The following is a 21,795-nucleotide window of genomic DNA, read 5'->3' as shown; positions in this document are numbered from 1 at the left end:
TAACTCTCTCATTTGCTACATAAAAATAAAAGTGTAGAAGGAGATAAAAATCAATGAAAGTGTGGGAGTTCTTAACGATAATTTAAAACTTAATAGGCATATATTGAACACTACAATTTAAGCATATATGTTCTTTTCAAGAACACACAGAATATTAAAACATTTGACCATTTCCTGGGTCATAAAGCAAGTTTCAACAAATTTTAAAGGACTGAAATTGTATACAGAGTTCTATGATTACACTTGGGTTAGAAATAAGTAATAAAAATAACCACTTGGAAACTTAGACTTAAATGTAAAACACAAAGCTGTAAAACCCTTAGAAAGTAACACAGAAGGGGTGCCTGGGTGGCTCAGTCAGTTGAGCGTCGACTTCGGCTCAGGTCATAATCTCACAGTTTGTGGGTTCAAGCCCTGCATCAGGCTCTGTGCTGACAGCTCAGAGCCTGGAGCCTGCTTCGAATTCTCTTCGGATTCCATGTCTCCCTCTTTCTCTGCCCCTGCCCCGCTCACACTGTCTCAAAAATAAACATACATACACACATACATAAATAGAAAGTAACACAGAAAATCTAGGTGATCTTTGGTTTGGCAGTGACTTTTTTTTTTTTTTTTGGACAACCAAATGCAGGATGCATGAAAGAAAAAAATTATAAACTGAACCTTGTTAAAATAAAAAAATATCTGCTCTGTGACAGAAGAAAAGATAATCCAGAATAGGAGAAAATCTTGCAAAATACAGACCTGATAAAGCAGTGGCATCCAGAATATACAAAGAACTCTCAAATCTCCACAATTAGAAAACAACTCAATTAGGAGAGCCTGACTGGCTCAGCTGGGGGAGCATGTGACTCTTGGTCTTAGGGTCGTGGGTTCAAGCACTACACTGGGTGTGATTAATCTTTAATAAAATCTTTGAAAACAACTTAATTAAAAAATGGGTTCTTTGAAAAGGTGAAATACAACTGATGCACCTTTTAGCAAGACTAATAATAAAGAGAAAATTACCAGTGTCAAGAATGAAAGGGGACATCATTACAGATTCCTCAGACATTAAAAGGATAAAGAGATATTTAAACAACTTCAGACTCATAAATTCAACAACTAAGATAAAATGGGCCAACTCATGGAAAACCACAAACTACCAAAGCTCTAAATAGTCCCCTAACTACTAAATAGAATTTGTCTAAAAACTTCTGAAAAAGAAATGTCAGGTGCAAACAGTTTCACCGGAGAATATTTTTTATAATTTTACTTCTTTATTCTGAGAGAGAGAGAGAGAGGGAGGCAAACAGGCAGAGAGAGGGAGAGAGAGAATCCCAAGCAGGCTCCATACTGTCAGCGCAAGGCCTAATGTGGGGCTCGAACTCACAAACTGTGCGATCATGACCTGAGCCGAAACCAAGAGTCAGACACTTAACCACTGGAGCCACCCAAGGGCCCCTCACGGAATTCTTACAAGCATTTAAGGAATTAACACCAATTTTATACAAACCTCTTTCAGAAACTGGAAGAGTAAGACTTCCCAACTCATTTTGTAAGGCCACCATTACCCCACAAAAAGGAAACTATAGATTGGTATCCCTAATCATTATAGAAATAAATGCAAATTAAAACCACAATGATACAGGACTCCACATCTACTGAAGGCTAACCTTAAACAACACCAATTAACAAAAATACCAAGTACTAGCAAGGATTTGAAACACTTGGAACCCCTCATATATTGCCAGTGGGAATGTAAAATAGCACACCCACTTTGGAAATCAGTTTGGCAGTTTCTTACAAAGTTAAACACACTTACCATATGATACAACAATCTTAATCACAGGTATCTTCCTAAGAGAAATGAAAACCTTTATCTACACACAGCCTTGTATACACATGTTCACAGCAGCTTTATTTATAATAATAAAAAAAAAAAATAACTGAAAGGTCCATCAACTAGTCAAAGAATAAACAAACTATGGTATAACCATACAAGGCAATACAATTAAACAATATAAAAGGAACAAACTACTGACACATGCAACAACATGACTATCTCAGAAGCATTAAGTAAAAGAAACTGGACACAAAAGACTAAATATGATTTTCCATTTATTGGAAATTCTAGAAAAGGCAAAAATAGTGACAAATAGCAGATCAATGGTTGTCAATGAGTAGGAATAGAGGCAGGGGACTGACTGCAAAGGGGAAAAGGAAAACTTAGGTGACGGGAATGTTCTATGTCAGGATTATGGTGGCAGGCATTACATGACTTTATACGTTGACAATATTCATGGGATTATATACTTGAATTGGCAAATTTTATTATATATAAAATACTTCCTTAAAGCTAAAAAAAAAAAAAAAAAAGCATGGAAATACATGAAAAGGTAACAGTGGTAACATGCTTTTCTTCATATATTCAATTCCCAAATATTCTACAAATAAGGGTTTACTGTCTTAAAATCAGAAAATATTTAAAAACAATTAGCATATTATGATGATACCACATGATCACAATTACTTAAAAATAAATATACACAAACACAGAGCTAAAAGAGTGGAAGAAAATTTATGATTTACTTTGGGTGAAGGGGTACTAAAATAAATTCATTCTAAGGCTTTTCAATAATTTCTAGCTTTTAGGGTGGACTTTGTTTTAAAAATATAGGAAGAACAGAAAATCACCTGTAACAGGTATAAACATATCTAGAGCTTTTGCCCAAGTTAATGAATTAGGAAGCATTACATGCATTCACTTTTCAAAGACACATTTTAAAGATTACTCAGGGGTTTCTTTGTCCCCCCCACCCACCCAAGTTTCTTAGTTATTCTAGACAGAGTTCAAGAGTTCAAGAATTCTAGGTATTGCTAAGAATGGTGAGGCAAATAGATTTTTCTTTTAAATGTCTTGATTCTTTAAAACTACTAAATAACAAAGAGTACTTAGATCTGGAACAAATTTTCCACTCAGTAATATACTATTTTGTAAACAAAAGAAACAACACAAATAGCACCTTCAATCAAGATTTCCATCCTGATCAGCTGTACAGAAGACATAAATTGAGAGTGATAGTAACCGCTTTAATCTCTCTCAATCGCTGATTTAAACAATTCTTTAGGAACATTTTCCTCATTCATATGGAGATTAAATATTGGTTTGGGAACATGGAACCAATTAAGTAATAATCCCTTTTTTTTAAAGAGATTCTTTAAATGCTTTCTTCCAAGACCATTTTGGCCTACTGTGAATTTAAACTGGAGAGTAAAAGCAAGAAAAAACACACATACGCAGACATAAAAACACTCATAGAGCAAATGGGACCCAATGGTCAGGTCACCTTGAGTTTAGGGACAAAACCACAATATTGTCATAGGACTCAATGCAAGAATTCAGTAAAAGATCACTTTTGGGAGACTAGCCAAGAGAATGGACTTAGGACACAGTACATTCAAAACCTTTAGATAATAAGGATAGGTTGACACACATTCCCAGAAATGAGAGCAGTACCTGAACCAGTGCTGTTACTCAGATCACCATAGCATTATGAATAAATCCCAGTTATTATTCGATACTCTTCCTTTGGTTTCCTTACATTTATTGGAAGGCACAGTAAAATTTGAATTTTTTAGAGTGCAGCAGGATGTTCTTTTATTTCTTTTTGCGGTATGTTCAGGTTCACTACTTTTACACCTTTTGTCAGACATGTGGTTCAAACTGTTAGATCACAAAAGAAATGGTAGAAACAGAGGCCGCAGCAAACACTCAATGATGGAGACCATGTATTTCAGTTAATATGCTTTCTGCCAAGTTATACACAATATACTACCTAAAAGTGGCTTAACTCAATGAAGAAGGGTTTATGATATTAAAATAAGTCCACGTGCAAGGCAAATCTAGAACTGGATAATTCAGCAGCTCACTAGCATTATCAAGGACTGTAGTGATTTATATCTTTCCACTGAGCCAACATCATTATCCCCTGGAATCCTAAAATGGCTACAGCAGTGCCAGATTCAGATAAGACAATGTCCACAGGAGAAAATTTCCTCCTCTAAATCTACTAGTGAGGAAAATCTTTCTCAGATGCCCTCTCGCAGGTCACTCGTCAGTTGCTATTGACAACACAGGTTCACATACTCATGCCTCATCAGTTACTTCTAAGAATAAGACCATGCAGAACTGGCTTAACAGTCCGAGTTACCCTTGAGGAAGAGAGTCTAATACCCCTGGGCACAAGGCTATGTAGAGGGAGAACACCTGAACAGTCAAGCGAATGGGGAGGAAAAAATGGCTGTTGGATAGCAACCAACAGTATCTATCACAGTCTGATAAGGCTGAAAATATTAGCCTATCACTAGCCCTGTCACGCGAGCTTCCACTGGTTAAGAGGGTAAAGCAGAACTCAGAACACAAAAATGAATGTAAAATGGATTGCTATAAAAAAATAAAATCCAGGGACAAATAATAACTAAGATTTAGTGAATACATTCTATGTGCCAGACACTAGTCTAGGCACTTTACATTAACATATTTGATCCTCAACAACTGTTACCTTTATTTTACAGATAAAGAAAAGAGAAAAGCCAAGTAACTTGCCCAAGGGAGCTGGTAAGTCACAGCTGAAATTTGAACTTAGGTGGTCAAGTCTAGACTCATGTTCTCAATTGCTACATTATGCTGCACCGGGTAAAGTAAAAGGGGTACAAATATATTCTAAAAAGATTAAAAAAAAAAAAAAATCAAATAAGCCAAAGGATAGATGGATGTAGAAACCAAGCCAAAAAGCTAGATGAGATTTATACACTGTACATTTTATTAAATACTGGGCTTTATAACAACAGATTAATTTACCTCTAATAGAAATTTTACTTAAAAATGTGGTTGTGTTCAAATTTTTAACCTGATTCTGCTTTTTGGCTAACCATTCTGTTTTTTTACCGGTTTCTGTATTCAGTCACTATGGGCAGAAAGATTAACTTTTCTTAAAAGAACAAAGGCATTTCTCAAGTGGTACAACACTCAATATATATAAGAGCAGTCCTCCCAAAGTGTGGACATGACCACAACAGAATATATGATCAGAAGACATATTGCTTTTTATGGTATATTTATAATAGCTACAGATAACATTGTTAAATCATGCACATTACATCTTTACTACCTAATGAAGATTTCTACCTTACATATGGAAATTATTCATGTCCCGTGGTTTGGCATCTAGCCAAAAATTAAACTATGATGGAAAATGGCTGTCAAAGTTTCAGACCACCACAGAAAAGTTGTCAGCTGTAATATCCATCCTGGAATCGTGGTGGAAAGTTCCTGGGACTTGCTTTTTCCTGTGTTTTAATCAAGTCTATAATAGCTGACAGTACTGCACAGTCTCTGGATTTAGTGTCCTTCCAATCTACCGGATGGGGACTTTCGATCTTCTCTTGCAGAAGGATATCTAGTTCTTTTCTTAATTCCTAAGGTTGGAAAAATCACATATGTTCAACAACGGCAAATACACTATTAAGCGGAGTAATAAATAAAAGTGACTTTAGCTGTTACAAGGAATTTCATAAGCTATTATGCATAATACTGAAATATTTAGTGAGCAACTAACTAAAGTGTGGTTATGAGTAGCCAACTAAAGTATACTCCAGTTAAAAAATTCAAACTTCAATCACACCGAGCCGTTTAGAGTGGCTGGTCCATAAATACCTCAAAAAACAATTCTGAGAAACTATGCATCAACTTCTCAACACCATTTGCTCTGTTCAAATCGAGCAAGAAATGTCTAATGCAACATATATAACACTTGGGACAAAACCGCAAGATCACATGCTAACTTGCCTGCAGATTCAAAGACAATCATGTAAAGTCAGTCACCTTAACAAGATGGGCAATTCTTGCTGGAGACTGAAAGACAATCCATTCATCTACGGCAATAGTTTCCTGATCATTATCCTTCTGGATGGAAATATCACCTCCAAAGAACAAGAGACAGTATGGGGAAACCTCTGTGCAGTCATACAAGTATATCTGTAATGAGAATTAAAGCAAACTAAAATGCTCAGGAGTCTGAAAGATTATTGCCACATTAATTCACTGCCACCAGTACTAATGATATTAGTGCTTTCCTTCTAAATCAGGTGTTATCCTGCTAGTGTGATTACTGAAACTAATTTTCAGAATGTATCATTTTAAACCAGCCAGTCTTCATTAATCCAGAGAACACAGTTTTATATTTGTTTCAATTCAAATAGCACTGTTCTTTAAAAAAAAATATTTCCTGAGTGACACAATGAAAACACTAATGTATCTGAAATTATTTTTATCTATATATAAACAGAATCTCACTCAATGTTCTGACCAATACTTGATACATTGAAATATCAGCAAAATTCTTTGTATGGTGTAAACCCCTATACCCGAGAATGCCAGTATTTATTCAAAACAGGCTCTGAAGGAAAACTATGCAAAGCAAGTAACTGTCCCAATTAAATAAAATACAAAGATCCATCGTGACAGACCTGCTGCACATTAAAAATATAGATTATTTTCTTCAGAGTTATAATTCGGGGCGCCTGGGTGGCTCAGTCACTTAAATGTCCAGCTCAGGTCATGATCTCAACAGTTCATGGGATCGAGACCTTCCACACCCCACAGCCACCACCTCCTGGCAGGCTCACAATGACAGGGCTGAGCATACTTGGGATTCTCTCCCTCTCTGCCCCTCCCCCACGCATGTATTTTCTCTCTCTCAAAATATATAAATAAACATTAAAAAGGAAAAGCCTTAATTCATGTCAGAAGAAAAATTTTCAGAAGAGAACAAATTTTGTTCATAATTGTGAGAAATATGCAACTGTAAAAAAGATCGATGTTCGAGGTGCATGATTATGTTAAATATTCACTTACACTACTTGTTCTCATCTTCAGGTGATAGATAAGCCAGTTGTAGTGAAATTCTGTTTGCTCCACATTAACAGATTTAGGATGAATAGCAACTAGTCCATCAGTTTTTGTGTAAACTTTGACCCTTTAAAAAAAGTTAAAATGCAATTTGTTAGACAAATTCTAGGAGATCCAAACCAATCCCAGAATCTAAAAAAAAAATTCCACAGGTGAGTTAACTTTTTGTAATTTACAAATTTGTATTTGCGAACAGAATTTTAACAAACATGGAAAAATATCAGTTAAATATGAATAACCACATGACAAACTCTTTTCTCGCAGGTGTAATTACTGAACATCTTAGGTGAGGAAATATCCCTTAATTCTGTTATTCACACTATACTACTAAAAAACTAAGAATAAAATAAATATCTGAAATAATTCTAAGGTATTCAGACCAAGAGAATAGTGTATACATTTTACCATCAATCACAATACTGACAATATCCTTAATTTCCAAAATAACTTTGTAAAATGAACAATTATGGGGACCCTGGGTGGCTCAGTCGGTTAAGCATCTAACTCTTAATAAGGATCTCAGCTCAGGTCATGACCTCATGTATATGGGATTGAGTGCTGAGTTGGGCTCTATGCTGACACTATGGAGCCTGTGTGGGATTCTCTCTTTGCCTTTCCCTCTACTTGTGTGCAAGCATGCATCCTCTCTCACTCTCTCTCAAAATAAACATTTTTAAAAAATAAAAAATTTCATAGGTTACACACCCAGACGAATATAAAATAAAAAATTAAGAATTGTCTTTAAAAGGGATTTTAGGTACAACTTATTTTTAAAAACCTATCCTAAAATATGTTATCAATGGTTTCTTATTCATTCAAATCCCCCAATTTCAGAATGGGAATACTTGGAATAAATGTATTTTTTTAAAATATGAAATTTATTGTCAAATTGGCTTCCATACAACACTCAGTGCTCATCCCACAGGTGCCCTCCTCAATGCCCATCACCCACTTTCCCCTGCCTCCTCACCCCCATCACCCCTCATTTATTCTGTTTTTTTTTTTAATTTTTTTTTCATGTTTTTATTTATTTTGGAGGCAGACAGACAGAGCATGAGCAGGGGAGAGGCAGAGAGAGAGGGAGACACAGAATCCGAAACAGGCTCCAGCCTCTGAGGTGTCAGCACAGAGCCCGACACGGGGCTCGAACTCACAGACTGAGACATCATGACCCGAGCCAAAGTTGGACGCTTAACCAACTGAGCCACCCAGGCGCCCCTTATTCTCATTTTTTTTTCAATATATGAAGTTTATTGTCAAATTGGTTTCCATACAACACCCAGTGCTCATCCCAAAAGGTGCCCTTCTCAATACCCATCCCCCACCCTCCCCTCCCTCCCACCCCCCGTCAACCCTCAGTTTGTTCTCAGTTTTTAAGAGTCTCTTATGCTTTGGCTCTCTTCCACTCTGACCTCTTTTTTTTTTTTTCCTTCCCCTCCCCCATGGGTTTCTGTTAAGTTTCTCAGGATCCACATCAGAGTGAAAACATATGGTAACTGTCTTTCTCTGTATGACTTATTTCACTTATCATAACACTCTCCAATTCCATCCACGTTGCTACAAAAGGCCATATTTCATTCTTTCTCATTGCCAAGCAGTATTCCATTGTGTATATAAACCACAATTTCTTTATCCGTTCATCAGTTGATGGCCGTTTAGGCTCTTTCCATAATTTGGCTATTGTTTAAAGTGCTGCTATAAACATTAGGGTACAAGTGCCCTTATGCATCAGCACTCCTGTATCCCTTGGGTAAATTCTTAGCAGTGCTATTGCTGGGTCATAGGGTAGATCTATTTTTAATTTCTTGAGGAACCTCCACACTGTTTTCCAGAGTGGCCGCACCACTCTGCATTCCCACCAACAGCGCAAGAGGGTTCCCATCTCTCCACATCGTCTCCAGCCATCTATAGTCTCCTGATTTGTTCATTTTAGCCACTCTGACTGGTGTGAGGTGGTATCTCAGTGTGGTTTTGATTCGGATTTCCCTGATGAGGAGGGACGTTGAGCATCTTTTCATGTGCCTGTTGGCCATCTGGATGTCTTCTTTAGAGAAGTGTCTAATTAATGATTTCTGCCCATTTCTTCACTGGATTGTTTTTTGCGTGTGGAGTTTGGTAAGTTCTTTATAGATTTTGGATACTAGCCCTTTGTCTGATATGTCATTTGCAAGTATCTTTTCCCATTCTGTCGGTTGCCTTTTAGTTTTGTTGATTGTTTCCTTTGCAATGCAGAAGCTTTTTATCTTCATGCTTCTGCACTGCTAAGGAATAAAGGTATTCTGACATAGCTCTAGTCAGTCTCTCAATTTCCAGGGTCTTTCTTTGATAGTCATAAAAGTTTTACCTCAAAATACACGAGTCTTTAATCAATATTATTCAACATGGAGATGTCTGACAGTTTCTTTTGAAACAATCAATGGTAATTGCCTGTATTAAATGACAACATAAAAGCTCTTAATCCATTAATCCTTCCCATTTGTTTTTAAGAGTATCTTTCCATGGTTCTAGGAACTCATAATACTTCTAACCAAATTCATGAATCACAGTCATGAGTCCTTAGAATAAAATCAGAAATTATTCTTCCTCACCACAGCCTATTTAACCAATGCCACCCTATAACCCTACATCATGAAAGCAGCAGGGGTTGGCAAACTTTTTCTGTACAGGACCACACAGAAAATATTTTAGGCTTTGTAAGCCAGATGAGCTCCATCACAGCTACTCAAGTCTGCTGACAAAGCAGGAAAGCAGACACAAACAACATGTAAACGAAGAGGTGTGGCTGTTCCAATAAAAATTTATACCAACAAGAATTTTGGCCAAGCATGCTAAAATTGGCTGGTCCCTGGTCTAGACCAAAATAAAGCACCAATACAAACAGAACTACATTTTTTTCCGTAAATCCTTCATAGGATGGCAGAGAAATTTACAAAATGTATTTCAGAGTCTCTGTTAAGCTATTTGTAAAGACAAGAATGGATATTTTAAAAAACTGACAAAGTAATGATCTCAAAAAAGTACCTGTTCACTTAAAGTGTAGATAATCCAGTTACAATGATTAAAATTCATGTTATCCATAACTTCCTATGTGACAATAAGGTTTTTCAAACTCTGCATATTTGACATATTAAACTGAGTAATCCTTGTCGTGGAGGCTGTCCTGGATATTAAAGGTTTAATAGCATCTCTGGCCTCTATCTACTAGATGCTAGTAGTACTGCCCCAGCTGGAACTACCCCAAATGTCACAGTCAAATAAAATGTCCCTTGGCAGGTAGTCACCCCAGTTGAGAAGCACTGCCCTAAAACAATGTCTGCACTTTAATCTGTCTTTGAGATCTTGTATTTTCATGTTTATCATCATAGGATATCCAAACTTTTTCATTTAATGTCAGTTTATTTTGTTATTGTACAGTAACTGTTTTATATGCCTTATTTATATGAGCTTAAATGCCATTATAATATGATAATATCAAATAATTTCCCCACTTTTTTTTTTGGACACCTATGTTCTTTACATCTTTTTAAAAAACATTTGGAATTACTTCCTTAGGACACAATGCTCAAATTAACGTATTCACTTATGAATCCACTGGCCAGGGACTATTTTAATGACATGACACAAGAGTCTAATGTGTCTTCATTCACACACTACTACACATCTGTGACTTAGAGTTGCTGTTTCCTCACTAGAATGAACTTATTTGCTAGGCAAAAAATATGCCTTGCAGTCTCCAATTATTCCTGAGGCTAATTATTTGTACACATATTTAAAAGTTATACCTTATTACCTAAAACAGTGAAATCACCACAATTTTCATCAAAGAGGTAAATTAGAAAATTATGTGTCTTAGAAGAGAAGAAACCCTAAAAAAGTCTTCTCTAGGTAATAGCCATCCATGCACTGTTTTTAAATGTTTATTTTTGAGAGAAACAGAGAGAGGGAGAGAGAACACAATCAGGGGAGGGGTAGAGAAAGGGAGACACAGAATCCAAAGCAGGCTCCAGGCTCTGAGCTGTCAGCAGAGAACCTGACGTGGGGTTTGAACTCACCAACTATGACATCATGACCTGAGCAGAAGTTGGACACTTAGCCGACCGAGCCACCCAGATGCCTCTGCACTGACTTTTTTTTTTTTAATAGCTGGCTTACTTTCCTAATATTTACCCTAGTATTATATTTCATTAACGTTCTTTGTGAATAATGGGTGATGGGAGAGCTGACTCCAGGTAAGTGCTATGAGGGAAAGTGATGCCTGTGTTAAATAGTTTGCATTCTCTTAAATTTATTATTTTTTTAATCTTTATTTTTTATTTTTGAGAGAAAGAGAGAGTGCAAGCAGGGTAGGAACAGAGAGAGGGAGACATAGAATCCCAAGCAGGCTCCAGCCTCTGAGCTGTCAACACAGAGCCCGACATGGGGCTTGAACTGACAAACTGTGAGATAATGACCTGAGCCAAAGTCAGATGCTTAACTGACTGAGCCACCCAGGTGCCCCTGCATTCTCTTCAATTTAGATCAAAAGTAAAGAACAAGAACATGGCCCAAATATAAAGAAGAACAAGTTTAAAATATAAGCTCTGCTGCCATAAAGAGGATTTCAAAAGCTGAAGGAGACAATTAGAAATAATTCATAATAATCTTCAATGCTTACATTTTTCTTTTTTTACCCAAATTTAGTCGGATTTTAGCAACTTTAGGATATAAACCAGCACAGATGACAGCTTTAATTATCTTCTCATTATCTATTGGGAGTAGGAAGATAGAGGGGAAAAAAATTAAAATACAGATACAACAAACAATACAAAAAGCAAGCTATTTTCACTGCATTTTCTTCTTTACCTGAATTTATATTAGATTTTGGATCTTTAGGATTTCTACTGCTTACAAATCCAGCTCCAAGAAGATGCTCAGCAAACTGTCCTTTCATGTTATGCAGCATCTAGGGAGCAATGGTAACAAACAGAACTAGAATACCTTTCATACAGATTTTTATAGGGGCCATACAACGTATACTCATATAAATAGCTGTAAGTTTTCCTTGCTTTATAAGACACTTGCAAAAATGTGATGTTTTAGAGCAGAGGCTGGCAAACTACAAAATTTACAAACACCTGTTTTTGTCAATAAAGTTTTACTGAAACAAAGTCACACTCGCTCAGCTATTATTTATGGTTACTTTTACACTATAATAACAGAAGTGAGTGGCTCTAACAGACACCATATGGCCTATAAGCCTAAAATATCATCTGATTTTTTAACAGAAAAGTTTTGCCTGCTATTAAGGAATAACCACTGATGTTTTAAGTATTGCTCCATTCTGCAGAAGATTCATTAACATAATTTAAAAAATGGTTCTCCACCCCATATTTTGAAAACAAACAAAACCCCCCAAAAACAGAAAAGCATAAATAAAATAATCAACATCCATATATTTCTACTACATCCATAGTTCTACTACTGAGAATTAACTGCTGTTACATACTGGCACAAAGGCTTAATGTCTGTTTTTCTGTTTTGTTTTGAAGAAGAATCCTAATTTGAATAAAAATGATGCATGGCTCATTATAAAGCACACAAGTAATACAGGAAGTACAAATGAAATTTCCCTAACTCAGTTTAGTCAGAAGTAACCATTTACTAACTAAATAATACTGCAGACATTTACACATATATACTGACAGAAGAGTTAGATAGAAATGCTATCCTAACAATGGGACAATGTATAAAAGCTATTTTAATACGAGTATTAAAATTAATTTGAGTTCAATTTTTTGGGGGTGCTGGATAATTTGAGTTCAATTTTAAAAAGTTAAATAGAAATAAAAATTAAATTGATGAATCTTAAATTTTCACAATCACAAAAGATAATAAAGGATCCTTTAAGCTTAAAATAAGAGATTATGAAACGTAAAGTTGGTCTTAGTCTATATCCCTTTTGTGAACTACGTGACTCTGACACTCTAGACCATGTCCTGGTTTTTTTATTACCATTATTTTATACTGTTCAGAATAATAACTATTCTACTCTATTCTATTCTGTATCTATAATTCCCAATACTGTTTTGTATTTGTTCTATATTTAAATAATATCCACACATAACACTCATTGATTTAATAGGTACTCTCCATTTCTGAAATTCTTTTTATCTCTTAATAGACAGCAATTCAATATCTCTTTCTCAAGAACAGCTCATGGGTGTAGTATTTCAAATGCATTCTCGAATGCCTGTCCTCTGTCTTTATAGGTGAATTAGTATCTTGACTGGATAGAATATTCTCAACCCTTGGATTCAGTCATCTTTTCATACATGTAGTTCATTTTATTTTCTCTATTGAAGGAAATGTTCTTGCACATATCTCTGAATACATAGTCATAATTACACCTGAATTTTCTATGGAGAGACACCTATTATCTTCATGATGGATCAGTCCTGTCTTCCTGTCTAGAAGCTTTTTACTTATTGTTTTCAATTTTTTCTTTTGTGGCTGCATCTACAAACTGTGATTACCTAGACTCTTTCTTCTAGATCAATCCTTTACAGGGATATCCATTTTGTTCCCTGTAATTCTTCTGGTCATCAATGTGTCTTCTTAGGTCAGCAGTCTTTTCATCCACTCTATTGGTTTATTTTCTTATCTTTGTTTTATTGAATTCATATTCTTCCTAAACTGTTATTTACTATGAAGCAGTTGTACAGTATTTTCTGTTGAGATATGTTGTAATCTATTCTTTTTTGACATTGATTGTTGTAACTTTGAGAACTGTCATATTTCATTTTGTTAATGTTTGCACAGCTTTTATTAGATTTGCTAGACATGCTAGATTCTTGATTCTCTTACCCCCTTGTACATTTGTTAAATGTCCAGTACCAAGGTTCCTGCCATATCACTGGAATGTACATGTAACAGGGGAACGTGAGGAATTCCTAATCTTACACTTCTCCAATTCAGTGTAGAGTCGTTATGTCTGATGTCTATCTGTCCTGTTTATTTACGATCTCTGGTTCACAAAGGCCTCCTTTCCAGTGTTTTCTTATTAAAGATAACCTACCCAAAAGTTAAGGTAAAGATACTGTTTATTATTTTAAAATAGATTTTAGGAGTATCAGTGAGCATTTTCAGGCTGAATCATCAAAACAGCAACTAGAAGGTGGGGGTAAAAAGAGTACCCAAGCTTTACTACATTTTCCTGCTATACTCTGGAATCTTGTTTCTTTTCTTAGCCATTAGCCACCTTTATGTTTATTATATTATATACCTTTGTTTTGTTGCAGTTGATTTATTTAATAAAGATTCCTTCTATTATTTTGTAAAATCATTTAACTTCATGTAACAAACTCACACCATTAACTTTTTTGCTAAAGATCTAACTATACAAAATGGATACATATAAACATATTTGGGAATCATTTCAAAACATTCACCATTACCTGCAATGTGTTTGAAGACAAAAAATATTCCCAGCAATAGTCTTTTTCATATCTGAAACCACGTCGCCTAGCATCTTCCCAGCCCTATGGGGCAAAGAAATTAAAGAAAACTATTAATATTGTTCATCAAAGCAAAGATTCTTACTAGTTTATCTTTATTTGGGTAATAACTTACTCTTCTACCAATACTTCATCTTCTTTAAAAACTACTCAAAGAATTTTGAAATTCACATACTATTAAAAAAAAGCACTCCCCATGATTCTAGTTGTTAAGATATACCCACTAATGAATTTCCAGACCTTTCTTCATACAAACAAGTACAAGTTATATAACAATATACTGTGTATTTTATACAAAATGCCATCATATATATTAGGTATTAATAAAAAAGAACACTGCTGAACAAATTCTAATGCTACTGTATTGGAATATACACAAATATATATATATTATATATATATATATCCAATATATATATAATATATATTATATATATATATAATAATATATATTATATATGTATGTAAATATATATATTATATATATATAATATATAATATATATATATATATAATATATATGTATGTATATGAAGTTATATACACAGACAAGGGAAGATGGGGAAAAAGAAAAGTTAATACTGGATGAGCTCAAAGAAAAAAAATACATAACTTTCCCATAATATGTGGTATAAAAATGAATCTAGAGCTACAGTAAAAAGATACTATCTCTAAAAACCTAATTACATTTAAATTTTGCAAATATGGGTGATAAATGTATTCCTCACATAAGCTTGACTTTTGGGAGGAGAAACGGTCTCTCTAAATAATGTGCATGATTAGCATAGTCATCAAAATGTTAAATCTGAATAAGTTACAGTTTATTAATAAACAGACTAAGACCACCTTTTACGAATGTCAACACAAAGATATAAATGAATATAAAATAGATTTTTAAGATAAACTGTTAATTTGTTCTACTGTTATCAAAACACAAATATAGATTTTTTTTTCCCAAAAGGGTAAATGTAATGAACTATCAAAAAATATATCATGTGCAATGTTTTTTAAATGTTCACCTAATTTTAAACACTCAGCAATTTATTCCTGATACCTATTAAATATACACATTTTAAAAACTGAGTACATCTATTATCAGCTTTTCACTTGAATGAACTGTCACAATCCAGAACAAGTCATTTTTTACCTCAAATGCATTCACAACTGTCAAATGGTCACTTTTGGTATCTTTTGCCAATTCTTTTCTTCTTGCATCTGCAATCTTTTCTTTGCCCTTAAGAAAGAAGGAAAAAAAAAAAAAAAGAAAAAAATAGATGAAGGCCACTTAAATTGCCCTGATGGTCAAGTGAGAAAGGCATTCGAATAAAATGCTGAAAAATGGATCTCAACAAAAACTATTCTGTGAATATAAAAACGCTTAGCCTTTTATCTGTATCTTTCTTACCAATGGAATGACAAAAGGATCTTTGAAGCTGAGACTAGCAGCAATGGTGAGTACTGGGTCTAAACAACAGAAAAGAGCTCCAAAAAGAATCATTTTTCCAATGTGTGGCTCAACTGGTAATCGTGCTAAGTGGACTCCAAGGGGTGTCAATTCTTCTTGTTTATCCAAAGCATTCTGTAAAGCACGGATTTATGTTTAAAATCAACACTGTAAAGCATCCTATTTAAAGCTATTTTAGTTTGCTTTAAAATAAACAACAGGAGAGTTCTCACTCTTAGACCCAAATGCTTTAATATTGTTTGATGCTGTTTTCTTCACCAAAACAGAATTTCTGAAGTCAGCAAAGGTTAGAAACTTACATTAAAATAGACAAATAAAATATCCACAACCTGGCCCTACTCTAAATGTTAGGAGAGAAATAAGAGAAATACCACATTAGCAAACTTTCAATCAAATAAAATCACCCCCTGGTGTTGTGGGACAAAATAAAACAAAGAAAGAAACAACTATTATATATTCGAAATATATAATGCAAAGCTTTGATTCTGGTAGTTTACATCAGACAGGAAGGCAAGAAATAATGGGCATATCCAGAACACTGAAAACTGGGGGTGGGCTACTGCTCTGATTACCTAGGTAATTTGGTCCAATCGTCCCACTGAATACAGCTAGGAAAGCTGCTTGAAGACACTGAGGAGTTAAAAAAGAAGTATAAAAATTCTAAGTATAGAATTTGGAGAATAACAGAAGTCCAGGGAGGTGAGCCCAGAACTGGTGCTTCTTTTCCTGGCAGAAGCAACATAAATCTTCGCTGGAGAAAGTTATCATCATCTTAAGTTTCAAATTTTTATCTACAAAGAGCACTATAAATGCAATGCCCAGTACACAATTAAAATAACTAGGTACACAAAAAGATATCAAGAAAAAATAAAAACCATAACCCGTATGTATCCCATCAGAAAAGACTTCTACTAAACATTTATGGTGGAAATAACCTTAATCTTACAAAAAATTCTTTCAGAGAACAGAAAAACAAAAAAAATATATAATGCTCCCTACTTGTTTTTTTGTACCTGGCATAATCTTGGTAACAAACTGGACAGGGACATTTGGAGAAAGGAAAACTACTAAATAAACTTATGCATGAGAAACCACAGGGAGGAAAAAAAAAAAAAAAAAAGGAAATTGAATCCCAGCAAGTTAGATTTGTTTCAGGAATGAAAGTTGGTTTAACATTTGAAAAAAAAAAAAAAATCAACGTAATCCAATACACAGCAAATTAAACAAGAAAAAACCCACATCATAATCTCATGAGAGGCAGAAAAGGGATTTGACAAAATCAATTATCCATGCACAATAAAAATCTTTTAGTAAACCAGAAACTTCCTTAATTTGACGGTTTCCATGAAAAAAATCTTCAACAAATACACTCAACAAATTGTTGACAGCTTTCCCTCTGAGAAAAAGAACACAAGAATGTATACTATCATACCACTTCTGCTCAAGATTGTACTATGGGTCCTAGATGATTGGAAAGGGATAAACAGAACTATTTATAGGGCCCCTAGGTGGCTTAATGGGTTAAGTGTCTGACTCCTGATTTCAATTCAAGTCATGATCTCATGATTTCGGTTTGCAAAATGGGAGCCCTGTGCTTGGGTCCGCACTGACAGCAAGGAGTCTGCTTGGGATTCTCTGCCCCTTCCCCAACCAACCATCAACAAAACTAAAAAGCAACCTACAGAATGGGAGAAAATATCTGGAAATGACATATCTGATAGAGGGTTAGTATTCAAAATATATAAAGAACTTATAAAACTCAACACCCTAAAAATGAATAATCTGATTAAAAATGGGCAGAAGACATGAACAGACATTTTTCCAAAAAATATAGATGGCTAACAGACACATGAAAAGATGCTCATCACTTGTCATTAGGGAAATACAAATAGAAACCACAATGAGATATCACCTCATGCCTGTCAGAATGGCTAAAATCAACACAAGAAACAAAAGGTGTTGGCGAAGATGTGGAGAAAGGGGAACCCTAATGATGCACTGTTGGTGGGAACCCAAACTGGCGTATCCACTGTGGAAAACAGCATGGCCATTCTTCAAAAAGTTAAAAATAGAATTACCTTACAATCCAGCAACTGCACTACCAGGTATTCGCTCCAAGAATACAAAAATACCAATTCAAAGGGATACATGCACCCCAAATGTTTACAGCAGCACTGTCTACAATAGTTAAACTACAAAAGCAGCCCAAGTGTCCACCAACTGATGAATGGGTAAAGAAGATGTGGCATGTGGCATGCATATATATATATACATATATATATATGTATATATATATAGGAATATTACTCAACTATAAAAAAGAATGAAATCTTGACATTTCCAAAGATGTGGATGGAGTATCATGCTAAGTGAAATAAGTCACTCAGAGAAAGACAAACACCTAATAATTTAACTCATACATAAAATTTAAGAAACCAAAGAGCATACAGAAAAGAAAAACAGAAACAAAAACAAAAAATCCCAGAGAGGCAAACCAAGAAACAGACTCTTAATTACAGAGAACAGATGGTTACCAGAGGGGAGATGGGTGGGGAGATGGGTTAAACAGGTGATGGCGATAAGGAATGCACTTGTGATGAGCACTGGGTGTCTTAAGGAAGCATAAAATCACTACATGGTACACCTGAAACTAATACTACACTGTATTTTAACTGTAATTTAAATAAAAACTTTAAAAAAGCTTTGGAATCTACTGTTGAGAGAAGGATTTGCTGGCCTTTTCATGATGGAGAAGGATTTGCATGGCCGTTTCAAGCAAACGGCTAAGTAAAGACTGGTTCTTAAATTCAGTTGGGAGAGAAGAAGCCACCCACTTGGGCTTCAGAGTCCAGCTGTTCTCTGGTCATCCATCTCTACCATCAACAGTAAGTTGATTCTCTGATTGCCACCTCGCTCTATTCTATTAGACGAAATAGCAGCAAAGCTCTATTCTACTAGATAAAAGCCTAGGTGGGAAGACAGGTCAGCAGTAAAACTGTACTACTTCCTAAAGTACCAGGAACCTCACTAAACCTAATACAAATTCCAACAAAGACAGATAATTAACAATGCTTTTTCATTTAAATAACTCACATTAAAACCTACTACAGTGTTCTGATGTAGGTCAAATTCTCAAAATTACCTGTATAAATGGCTTAAATAAAAATGAAATATATAAAGTACATCTTCAGAAACCTCTAACCCCACACGAATCAACAATTTTAGCAATGACAAAAATGTTCTATGTGCAATGTGACTAGAGATGCTGAATTTGTAATTTACTTCAAAATTCAAATTTAAATAGTCACATGTGACCAGTGGCTGCCTTACTGGAGAAGACAGCTTGAACCACTTTTTCTCTTCTCTGAGCATTACCTCACAGCGCCCTTCTCCTCACTCTGGGTACTAATTCATAGCCAGTCCTGTGACTCTTCTCAACATGGTCTTGTGCAGGGATGGCTACCAACTAAGTAGTCACTTGTTAAGTCACTGAAACTAGTTTCTCAAAACAATGATGTCACAGAAAGAACATAAAGCAGAACAAAACAAAACAAAACAAAAATTAAGACCAAAATGTCAGGCAGGGGGATATAAAGCTCATTAGTATTCTTTCAAAAATACAAGAATTGCCTTCATAAGATGTCCACAGTCATTAAATTACTTGGATTTGAGAAAAGCTCTGAAAACATTATGGTAATCAGAAGAATCTAAGAAACCAACCAAATTCATCTGAAGAATGCAAATGAAGACAAAGACCAGTAAACTGAAAGATATAAAATTTACCTAGTTTTTTTTTTTTTTATGTTTATTTTTGAGAGAGACAGATAAAGTAGGAGTGGGGAAGGGGCAGAGACAGAGAGAGGGAGGGAGACCAAAATCTGAAACAGGCTCCAGGCTCCGAGCTGTCAGCACAGAGAACAATGCGGGGCTTGAAATCCAGAACAGCGAGATCATGACCCAGGCTGAAGTCGGACGCTTAACCGAATGAGCCACCCAGGTGCCCCCAAAATTTTATCTAGTTTTAAAACAAGCCTACAATGAAAAAATTGTGTGGAAAGGACCCAGAATAATAAGACCATCACAAAGGTATCATTTTATAACTTTCTAATTCACGTTTCATATACCAAGCCAAAGAGTAAATCAAATTCGGCACTGTGTATTCATTGATCTACTTCATAGTAATGAGAGTAAATTTTTTAATCAGGTGGCTTACGTGCTCTAACATTATAAATCTAACTTAACATTTTGAAAAATAAAATAAAATTTACCAGTTCCATCAGGTGTTTTATGGAGAGTGACACTGCTTCATCTGATGGTGGATCCATTAACCTACTCAGAAAATAAGCAATTCCACCTAGCCTTAAAATCTGGGGGAAGACAAATATAATTAAACATATATCATATACTGACATTAACAGTTTAGTCATGCCTGTGTCAGTCAATTAATAAAGCATCAAACTTATACATGATTTTCACATTACTACTTTCTATCACCCACCAGCTTTATATTAATGAGAAAAGTAGCTGGTTAAAATCTCAACAAATAGGTTATTACTGATCTTTTTCAAAATAAAAAGGTTGTTTCTATCAAAATACATATAAAATGCCAAAAAATGGTGAGTGGTTTATCAGACGGACAGCACCTTAAGATGTAGTAACAGTACATGTAGCTAATATTTATTTACTGAACACTTACTCACTACATGCCAGGCAATGTTCTAAAGAATTCTATATAAGCTTTATTTAAATAACTTGCCACTAGCCTGTCAGGGGAGTTAGGATTCAAACACAGGCAGCATGATCCTAGAGCAGTACATGATAAAATGTGTTTAATAAACATTTGAAGGAAGTTTAAAGACAGTTTACTAAAACACACACACACACACACACACACACACACACACACACACGCATAACAATTCTTCACAGATTAATATACTACTTTCTTCTATACAAATGTTGAAAATTAGAACCCCACTCTCCATTTAGTTCCTTAACTCTCCCACCTAATTTACCTTTATTTGTAAACAAAGCTCTTCTAGAGGAGTTCTCAAAATTTCTGGCAGTTGATAGTCATCCAGAAGGCTTGCTCTAAGACCATTATATAGATGATAGCAATGACCAGGCTGCACTCTTAAAAAATAAATAAATAAAAGGAACATTACCAATGACTTTTTAGAACTCCAGAGAAAATAGCAAGCAGGGAAAATAGCCAATATCTGTATCATATGAACTACACCATAACTAACTTAATATTTCATTTTTATTAATCATACATTCCTTCTCCCCATGTATCTGAGGAACATTATCTAGATCCATTATCCCTATGTTCTAGTTTTAAGAAAGAGATGATTTCCTCCCCGCACCAATAATTTGGTTCCTTTTTACTAACTTACAGATTCCAGAATGCTGTGCTTAATAACTGTTTACTGAGGTTAACCCTCTATATGCCTTGTGAGCATTTTATGTAATAATCCTAGCATTATGTTAACCTGTCTATATTATTTAAAATCTTTAAATTTTTTTTTTTAAGTTTATTTATTTTTGAGACAGAGAGAGACAGAGCATGAATGGGGGAGGGTCAGAGAGACAGGGAGACACAGAATCGGAAGCAGGCTCCAGGCTCTGAGGCATCAGCCCAGAGCCCGACGCGGGGCTCGAACTCACGGACCGCAAGATCGTGACCTGAGCCGAAGTCGGACGCTTAACCGACTGAGCCACCCAGGCGCCCCTAAAATCTTTTAAGTATGTGCTATTTAGTGAGCTCTCAGAGGGATTTTGGAAATGTTTTAGTTGCTGAATTTTTCTTTAGTGATATAAATGGACAGTGTTAAGGATAGACATGTAGAGGTGAGGGTATTCATATATTTTCAAACAGAATAAAT

The 21,795-nt window shown here is 35.1% G+C and overlaps 1 protein-coding gene across 1 annotated transcript in view; it reads right to left on the bottom strand.

Annotated features, from left to right (window-relative positions):
* Window positions 1-2,083: 2,083 nt before the first annotated feature.
* Window positions 2,084-21,795, bottom strand: part of DHX36 (DEAH-box helicase 36) — a 50,739-nt gene continuing 31,027 nt past the window's right edge. The window contains exons 16-25 of the mRNA XM_049628679.1: window positions 20,926-21,043; window positions 20,179-20,277; window positions 15,851-16,024; window positions 15,593-15,679; window positions 14,386-14,469; window positions 11,795-11,894; window positions 11,607-11,697; window positions 6,899-7,019; window positions 5,867-6,019; window positions 2,084-5,460 (exon numbers count right to left, since the gene is read on the bottom strand). Coding sequence (XP_049484636.1) covers window positions 5,275-5,460; window positions 5,867-6,019; window positions 6,899-7,019; window positions 11,607-11,697; window positions 11,795-11,894; window positions 14,386-14,469; window positions 15,593-15,679; window positions 15,851-16,024; window positions 20,179-20,277; window positions 20,926-21,043 — 1,213 coding nt within the window. The 3' untranslated portion in view covers window positions 2,084-5,274. The remainder of the gene's footprint in view (window positions 5,461-5,866; window positions 6,020-6,898; window positions 7,020-11,606; window positions 11,698-11,794; window positions 11,895-14,385; window positions 14,470-15,592; window positions 15,680-15,850; window positions 16,025-20,178; window positions 20,278-20,925; window positions 21,044-21,795) is intronic.

Source organism: Panthera uncia, chromosome C2 (assembly GCF_023721935.1).
Source record: "Panthera uncia isolate 11264 chromosome C2, Puncia_PCG_1.0, whole genome shotgun sequence".
Taxonomy (NCBI): domain Eukaryota; kingdom Metazoa; phylum Chordata; class Mammalia; order Carnivora; family Felidae; genus Panthera; species Panthera uncia.
This window is presented reverse-complemented; position numbering and strand designations above follow the sequence as displayed.